Source organism: Bos javanicus, chromosome 27, assembly GCF_032452875.1.
Source record: "Bos javanicus breed banteng chromosome 27, ARS-OSU_banteng_1.0, whole genome shotgun sequence".
NCBI lineage: Eukaryota > Metazoa > Chordata > Mammalia > Artiodactyla > Bovidae > Bos > Bos javanicus.
In genome coordinates, this window is record NC_083894.1 from 27220060 (window position 1) to 27229743 (window position 9684).

The window sequence follows — 9684 nt, forward strand, 5'->3', positions numbered from 1 at the left end:
CAAAGACATATGCAATTTCTAATCCTGGTCGATGAGACCTTCAAGTATTTTAAGGGCCTGTTGATAAATTATGTCAAGATCTTATTGGAGGGAGGAGACACCTTAACAGCTAATTCTGCTCCTGTGTCACAGCTTTCTGGTTTTGTTTGGTGTCCCATTTAGGGCAGTCTCTATAGGGACCTATGTGCTAGGCTTGCTAATCTATGTAATAGTTGTGAGTTCATAACTGGAAATTAATGAATTGGCATTGTGTGAACTTGGTTCACCTGGCTCTGTCGAGGTTATTACTGGTTTGTAAATTTGAAAACCTGAGGGCCAGATCCTGTTCTGTAATAAAATACCCAAGGTCACTTAGCTGTGAGTGTCTTGTGAGGAAGCTAGCCATCTCTGCCGGTCACTCTCTAGTCTTTCTCACTACAGCTGCCATTTTACTGGAAGTTAAGGCAGAGAAAGGACAACAGTAATTACTGGTGGGGTTAGAATCATGATTGTATAAAATCTTTCTTTCTTCAGTGCAGAAGGAAATAGTATTTCAAAGAAAGTCAAATGCCTTCTTGCTCAGATGCCTGTTTGATATTAACACCCTAGAATTACTTTTTTCCTTATATATGTATTGTCTCTTAGGATTTAGAGAAAGATGTGTCTCTGATAAGCTATTTGATTGTATACAATATCATCTGAAAGAGCTTGTGCAGTTTTCCCCCCCTTTTCCTATTTTCTTTACTACTACATATTGAGTATAGCAAATTTTCATTCAGAGTTAAATATTAAAATGAAATTAATATTTCAATTAATAAAGATATTAGCATAAATTGAAATTCCAAAGAACAATGAAATTTAAATTATACTTATTAAACACTTATTTCATCTTTCTGTCCAAACATTATATATACATTATACAGATAATGTGAAAATATATATTATTGTAGTTTACTTCCAAAGCCGAAATTGAGAACGTTAAGATTTGTGAGCTCTAACTAAACTTTATTTCTTTCAATTGTACATTTATAGTCTGTAATATATAATTTATTGATGTGAAATTTTATTTTTGAATTCTTATTTTTCCATAATAAAATACTGTTTATTATCTCACTGGAGGAAACATTGTTGAGTTATAAACTATAATAAGAAATGAAGATATCCATGTCACACTAATGATTCAGATAGGTTATTTCATCTTTTACTTAGCTGTAGCCATATCACCGGAGAAGGCAATGGCACCCCACTCCAGTACTCTTGCCTGGAAAATCCCATGGGCGGAGGAGCCTGGTAGGCTGCAGTCCATGGGGTCGCTAGGAGTCAGACACGACTGAGTGACTTCACTTTCACTTTTCACTTTCAAGCATTGGAGAAGGAAATGGCAACCCACTCCAGTGTTCTTGCCTGGAGAATCCCAGGGACGGGGAGCCTGGTGGGCTGCCTTCTATGGGGTCGCACAGAGTCGGACACGACTGAAGCGACTTAGCAGCAGCAGCCGTATCACATAATTTGGTGTTTTAATGAACCAGTTTGTTGGCATTTAAATTCTGCCCAATCTTGAATTGATAATTTTCTGTATTTTATTTTGGCATGATCTTATACTTAAACATAGAGTATTTGAGAACGGAGAAATTATGTCTTATTATTTTCATGCTTATTTGCTAAATAGATTTTGTCCCTGTAACTTAATATTTTAAGGAATTCTGCACTTTTTTATTCTTTTAGTTTTTTTTCATGTTTACCTAATTTTAAGCTGCTTCTCTTATGGAGTTGAGATAGTAACTATGCCTGCTAATAAATGAAGCAATGTATTTAATGATGTACCTGGATAATATTTTGAAGAATTTTGTTCTTTCATTCTTAATGTGCATGTCCCTGGAAAATTAAGGGTGGCTTCCAAGGGACATGCCACAAAAATAAGGGTAATTTGATCTCTTTAACCACTGAAGGAGTGCAGGCAGTGCTCATTGTTTCACTTGATTTTTCAGGAGATATTTTCAGCCCTTATTTGTGTGGAAAGTTAGGGCAAATAAGATCTTAAAATAAAATCTATCTTTCTCAGAAAACATATTCAATTAATAGACATTTTAAATAGTTGATATGTTTTGTTATGCTTCAGTATCCATTGAAAGAATCCTTTTTATTAGCATCTTATTTACAAGTATGATTAGCTTCTATTTTAAGAATAAATTATTTTCAAAAAAATTAGCTTATAATTAATATTTGGAATTTGAAACATAATTCCTTTAGAAACAATTCTATGGATGGTGGTTTTGATTCTCAGTTTGAAACAGAAGTTCTGCAGAGTGGATGAGCTGACCTGCTCGGAGGCAGGAGTGCAGGAGTGAAGGGGGTGTGTGCTTACTCCATTTCCGATCTGTGAGGGGGTAGGCATTTGCAGAAGGAACATCTTCTCTGACCACCTTCCTCCTTCCTCTCTACAAAATATTTCATTATTTCCAGCTTATAGATTTTTCTGTGATGCTCTATGTAATTTACTTTTAAATCTTTTAAAAAATTCTTTTACAGATACAAATAAAATTAACCTAATTAGAATATATGTTCCTGAAAACATTGACACGTATCTTATCCACATGACAATCAAGATCCTGGAAAAAGATGGTGACCACAGAATGCGATGCCACTCTTCTTGTGATCCCAACAAAAAGCGATGTTTCCCAGACCCTGAAGAGAGCTCTTCAAATTCTAAGAGAACCAAGGAAGAAGTAGACACTAAGACCAAGGTGTTAATTATATGTAGAATTTTCATATACTGTCAGTGTTCAATTTCCATATCCTAATACCACAGTGTTGTATTTTTTGATGTGTTACAAATTCTGATAGGAGGTTACTTAAAAAAAAAAAATCTCTGAGCTGTGTTTCCTTTGGTTTTGTAAATCTGATCTGAGAAAAGAGATTTTTTTTTTTAATGACAAGAAAAGAAGAATATAATCCCATCTATTCTAGCTTATTGTGTGGGAATGTCAGCTTAAATTTTACATCTACCTTATATTGACTGTATAACCTGGAAATGCCCTTTCTTTCAGGGACTTCCCTAAAATTTTGGGGTCCAGTGGTTAAGACTCTGTTCTTCCAATGCAGGGGGCACAGAGTCAGTCCTTGTTCAGAGAACTAAGATCCCACATGCCTTGTAGCATGGTCAAAAAACCAAAACCAAAACCCAAACCCAACTTCTATTATAAATACCTCTTTAGATGTTGGAATTTGTCTCCCTCCTGTTACTCTTCATTCTCTGTTCCTGTTACACTGAGTGTCTCAGGTACAAGGGTAGTTGTTTCTCATGGTCCTGGGCACAGCCCAGTGCACTTTTGCATGATCAGAGAACGACCATGAGTTTAGTAGTATTTTACATGGTATATTTTATTAAAATCACATGCTTTGAAAATTATTGTTCTATGATTTATCTGAGATAAATTGTAGTTAGAGAATAACTATTCTTTGACACTGTGACTCTACCAAATGATTGCAAAGACTTGAAAATTTGACATTTAATTTCTTCTGGGCCTAAAGTTCAGTGATAAAAGTTTGTGAAAATCATAATTAACTCAAAAATTACTTTAGTTCACGGATGATAAATTCAGCATAGCGGTAGGTGGTTGCTACTATTTATATTAGAGAATTAGGAACTTTATTTCAGTTGTAATCTTTATAAGATTTCCAACAGTTAAACTCTTTTTCTCTCAATAGCTTAAAAATAAGAGGGGCTGGTTTTTTAAAACTGTCCTTCAGTTAGATGTGTATATATTCATGTCCTAGATAACCTAATGAAATTTGCTTACCTGGAATTCTTTACATTATTTTGGCAATTGATTAGCTATAAGAAGGGCATTAAAGAAGATATATGTTGGGCAGTGGTACTGAAATTTGGCTGCTATTCCCAGCCTTTTATTTCTGAAATCTGTATACAAAGTGCCTAAGACCTTATTTTTTTCCCAGCTGTATCGGTCAATACAGGAAAAAGTGTAACTTGTTATTTTTCCTGAATACTGAAGCACATTTATAGTGAAATATTGTTTAAATCTCACATTAACATTTTTGCTTCCATCCTATTGAAATAATACCATATTCTGACAACAGAGTGGAGGTATTGTTTTTAATCGGGACATAACTGCTTTGCAGTGTTGTGTTACTTTCTGCTGTACAACATGAACCAACCATGTGTGTGTATGTAGAATGGGGGTATTGTGGAGAGGGTGGGTAAGTGGGTGGAAATCATACTAAGCTTACTGGATTTAGCCTTTTCTTTTTCCCCATTTAGGGGAACAAGAATATTGAGGCTGGGAAGTAGATTATGAGATGAGTGAGCCAGCCAGACTGTTTTTCTTCCATCCACCTTCCAGTATAGAAAGCTACTCTGAGCGCTGTAGAGTCTGTTGGAGGCCAAGTTTCAAGATCCTTCCTGTGTTAACATTTGTCTTCTCTACCGCCCTGGGTTGTATTCCTTAGTCTCTTTCATTTTACGATTATGAGGCTTCTAATAAAAGCTAATGTCAAAACAAATTCTCTTTATTAGCTGATGCATCATTAGGTTTACATCTGTTGTGACTGCTGTTTACTGGAGGAAGATTATGTCTTGATAATGGTAGTTCTGATTAATATACCAAGGCACACAGTAGAGTCTTCAAATATGTTTTTTTTCTTTCAGATAAGTTTTTTTCAAATAAGGTTCTTAAAATAAGTTTTTTAAAAATTGATGGCAAGTTTTCTTAAATTGAAGCTTTTAAATTTTGTTTATTTCAGGTTGTTTAAAAAATTTTTGCCTTTTAGTATTTTTGTCCCATTGCTTTTTATTTCTTCTTAAGGGAGAAGAAATTTCTGTTCTCTATATGTTGGATCTGCTTGTGCAGATCATATAGTAGGCAACCACTGCCTTTGTGTTTAATTTTTTCCCCTAAAAGCTAGAGACTTTTAACTTAAAATTCTGAGGCTTCATTTGGTGCATAGGACCCTCTAGAATTAGACAAAATATTGTGCATGTGTACATTTGTCTTTTTTCCCTAAAGACAGTTTCAGCAGATCCTCAAAAGAGTCTACAAAACAAAGATCATTTTTCCCCCATTTACTGAGCAAATATTTTTTGAGTACCTGTGATGTCTCAGCAGTTCTGCAAGGCCCTGATGATGCCTGAACTACTCCGAATTTGTCCACCAGTGTAGATGTACACATTGTATGCTTTTTTAATTGCTAATATAACTGTGTGTGTGTGTGTGTGTGTGTACACATGCTCAAGCAGATGGCTTCTTCCGAACATTAAATTCACCATTTTGGCATACCCAAAGTTAATATGGATCTGAAATAATATCCAGTTCTTTCCTTCCCAAATGGGAGTCTTTTTTAGACACTTGAGTGTCTAAAAACATGTAAGAGGGTGGCAGGTAATTGCCTAAACAAATGATATAGTGATTTTGTCTCTCATGTGTTTACTTTTGAATCAGAAATAAACTCTGTAGATATCATTATTTTGTTTTATTGAAAAGGGAATGATGATGGGTGTATATTTAGTAACAATGCAGGTGATGTAAGAGATGTGGGTTCGATCCCTGGGTTGGGAAGATCCCCTGGAGGAGGGCATGGCATCCCACTCCAGTATTCTTGTATGGGAAATCCCATGAACAGAGGATCTTGGCGGGCTACAGTCCATGGGATCCGAGTCGGACATGACTGAAATGACTTAGCACAGCACGTGTTACTTGCCAGCAGTACAAATATATATATACATATATATAATATATATACTTTTTTTGTTGTTTCTTTCCTATAGACTTCGTCTGAAATGTCCAAGAGAAAATTACCTTGGTGGTTTGCCAAAGGAAATGACACCTTACCTGATACCAGCAAGAAATCAGTGGCCAAAACCAAAAAGATGGGTCTTTTTAGTTAGACTGGCAGCTGTCAGAGGAATTATATGTCCTGCTGTATTATAAGAGGGAAGCTGTATTTCATTTCTGAAAAGAGTAGGGAGTGTTTGTTAAAAATTATTCTAATTTTGAAGTAAAACTCATCTATTTATTGAATAGCTGGCATTTGAAAACAGTCTTGGGCAAGCCACGTAAAGTTGAGTCTTCTGAGGGTCTGAGTGAGTGCCTCCTAGGACAGAATCTTAAGTTACCTTCCTATGAGATTGCTTTAAGAAATCATGTCATTGCCTGTTTTCTAATCTCTTCACTTATTTCCATAGTATGTTTGGAATATGTAATGTGCAATGATTTAATATATGTAACAGATTAGGAGTTGTATAGTGATTATGTGTGTGATATGAAATATTCTTGTATTACCGAAATTCTGTCTTATACATGAAGAATGTGTAATTATTTTACAAATTGTTTTTTTATTTTTAGAAGAAACTCTTGTACACATTTTAAAATGGTGCTAGTGGGCCAGACCAGTGAAAATGAAACGTTTAGGGTTCTGTGTAAATAGAGAAAAGAATAGACCAAATGCACTTTGTATTTTACATATGATTTCTATTATTTTTCAAATAATAATAAAAACTCTTTTCTACTGAAAATTATAAAGATATATATTTTCTTAAACTATCATTTATTTAATTATCATTATGAACAAAGCTAGTGGAGGTGATGGAATTCCAATTGAGCTATTTCAGATCCTAAAAGATGATGCTGTGAAAGTGCTGCACTCAATACGCCAGCAAATTTGGAAAACTCAACAGTGGTCACCAGATGGGAAAAGGTAGGTTTTCATTCCAATCCCAAAGATGGGCAATGCCAAAGAATGTTCAAACTACCACATAATTGTACTCATCTTACATGCTAGCAAAGTAATGCTCAAAATTCTCCAAGTGAGGCTTCAACAGTACGTGAACTGTGAACTTCCAGATGTTCAAGCTGGATTTAGAAAACGTGGAGAAACCAGAGATCAAATTGCCAACATCCACTGGATCATAGAAAAAGCAAGAGAATTCCAGAAAAACATCTACTGCTTTATTGATTATGCCAAAGCCTTTGACTGTGTGGATCACAACAAAGTGTGATCACTGTGATCAGTTTTCAACAAAGTGGACAATTCTTAAAGAGATGGGAATACCAGACCACCTGACCTGCCTCCTGAGAAATGTGTATGCAGGTCAGGAAGCAGCAGAGATATTACTTTGCTATCAAAGGTCCATCTAGTCAAAGCTATGGTTTTTCCAGTAGTCATGTATGGATGTGAGAGTTGGACTATAAAGAAAGTTGAGTGCTGAAGAATTGATGCTTTTGAACTGTGGTGTTAGAGAAGACTCTTGAGAGTCCCTTGGACTGCAAGGAGATCCAACCAGTCCATCCTAAAGGAAATCGGTCCTGAATATTCATTGGAAGGACTGATGCTGAAGCTGAAACTCCAGTACTTTGGCCACCTGATGCGAAGAACTGACTCACTGGAAAAGACCCTGATGCTGGGAAAGATTGAAGGTGGGAGGAGAAGAGGACGACAGAGGATGAGATGGTTGGATGGCATCACCGACTCAATGGACATGAGTTTGAGTAAGCTCTGGGAGTTGGTGATGGACAGGGAAGCCTGGCGTGCTACAGTCCATGGGGTCGCAAATGGTGGGACATGACTGAGTGACTGAACTGAACTGAATTACTTTGAGTACCTTTAACTTTTGATGATGTTGGAATTTGATTCTAATATCTCTTTATTTAGCACATGTAACTGAAATATCCAAAACCCTGCCACTGATTTGGGTAAATCACAGTTGATATAACTTTAAGCAGTTCAACATGTAGCATTTACTTGACTTCTTTGTAAATAAAAATAGCTGTTGTTAATAAAGAAGAAATACACATTTATTGTAGAAAAATGAAAAAAATCCAGAAAAGTGAAAAAAAAAAAAAAACTGAAGTTCCCATGGTAGGTAATTTATTAACCCTTTTCATATATCTGGCCAAGCCATTTTATATTCACTTCTTTTCTTCATTACATGAATAATACATGAATGAATATTCTTTGTGAAACATTCAAGCTACACTTAAAACATAAAAGTCCCCCATATTCCCTTTTCCCTGCATCCCAGTACAAGCCCTTTTCCAGGTAACCCCTGTTGAATATGTGATGTACAGTTCTCCATAACCATTTCTTCTGCATTATGTGCTTCTGCGTGTGTAGCTACACATACATTCTTGTTTTTTTACTTTTATATTGAAGTACAGTTGATTTAAAATTTATATTTGTTTTAGGTGTATAGAATAGTGATGCAATAGTTTTATAGATTATATTCCATTTACAGTTATTGTAAAATGTTGGCTATATTCCCTGTGCTGTACAATATGTTCTTGCAGCTCATTTATTTTATATTTAGTAGTTTGTACCTCTTAATTCCCTAGTCCTATCTCACCCCTCCCCATCACCTTACAATTTTCTGCAACAAAGATTATTTTACTTAGTTTATTGTGAAGATCTTTGCATGTCAGTATATGTATCAGTCTGTTTTTTTTTTTTTTTACAGCTATATACTATGTTATTTGGTGAATATACTATAATTTATATAATCACTACCTGTTAGTGACTTTGTTATTTTTTTCTATTTCAGATTATTTCAAGAAGTATAATTATTATCAAACACAAACATGTTCTTTATTATATTTCACTTGGGTGTATTATGAACGTGTTTTTCCATGTCATTAAATAATCTTCCACAGAATCTTTTTGGGGGCCTTCTACAGTGTGGTGCAGAGAAGGCAGTGGCACCCCACTCCAGTACTCTTGCCTGGAAAATCCCATGGATGGAGGAGCCTGGTGGGCTGTCGCCCGTGGGGTCGCTAAGAGTCGGACACGACTGAGCGACTTCACTTTCCCTTTTCACTTTCATGCATTGGAGAAGGAAATGGCAACCCACTCCAGTGTTCTTGCCTGGAGAATCCCAGGGACGGGGGAGCCTGATGGGCTGCCGTCTCTTGGGTCGCACAGAGTTGAACATGACTGAAGCGACTTAGCAGCAGCAGCACAGTGTGGTGATTCTCAAAGTGTGGTCTGCAGACTGTGAGGAGTCCCTGAGACCCTTTTGGGGATCTGCAGAAGGGAAACTATTTTTATAATACCAAGAGGTTATTCACCTTTTGTAGTGTGTTGATATTTGCATTGAAGGTGCATAGCCATGGCCTTCTCCCCAAATCACTGGTACTTTACCGCAAATCAAGGCAATGGCAGCAGATTACTGATCTGATTAATTCTCATTTCTGAAACACATTTTTCCAATATTCTGTGTGATAAAAAGGCAAATTCACATCCAGCACCTGTCCTGTATACCAAGGTATGATTGATTGATTTCAGTATGATTAAAGGTATACCAAGGTATGATGGTTGATTTCCAGGAAAGCCCCCGTTTGGTTGTTTAGTTGTGGATTAGCTGCTTTTATTCTGTGGCATATCATTTTTACTGAAAAAAATGACCAAGAGAAAACATCGTTGGTTATTGCTCCCAGGCAGAGGCATAAGAGTTCCTAGATCCCCAAGTTCTCCGTTTTCCATGAGTACCTTCTGGGTTGGTTTCTTTTGTTTTGTTTTGTTTTAAATCCTCCCTGCCTCTGTCCTCCTGTCTCCTGACTCCTTGCCAGAGTGTGTTTTGGAAGCCATCCCATACATATCTGCCTCATGACCACGTATGAATAACTGGTTCAAAATGACCCTCACACATTACAAAGTCTTTACCATAAAAACAGATGGACTGAACTGTAATCTCCTGGA

The 9684-nt window shown here is 36.2% G+C and overlaps 1 protein-coding gene across 8 annotated transcripts in view; it reads left to right on the forward strand.

Moving 5' to 3' along the window:
• The window catches only part of WRN (WRN RecQ like helicase), a 128245-nt gene extending 119753 nt beyond the window's left edge, over positions 1-8492 (forward strand). For 7 of the 8 annotated variants that reach the window (XM_061404415.1, XM_061404413.1, XM_061404417.1 and 4 more), the window contains 2 exons: positions 2509-2723; positions 5762-8492. In XM_061404415.1, the coding sequence (XP_061260399.1) occupies positions 2509-2723; positions 5762-5881 (335 nt within the window). In that variant the 3' untranslated portion in view covers positions 5882-8492. Of the gene's footprint in view, positions 1-2508; positions 2724-5761 lie in introns of those variants that run through there. The other variant, XM_061404419.1, reaches the window with a different exon arrangement.
• Positions 8493-9684: the final 1192 nt, after the last annotated feature.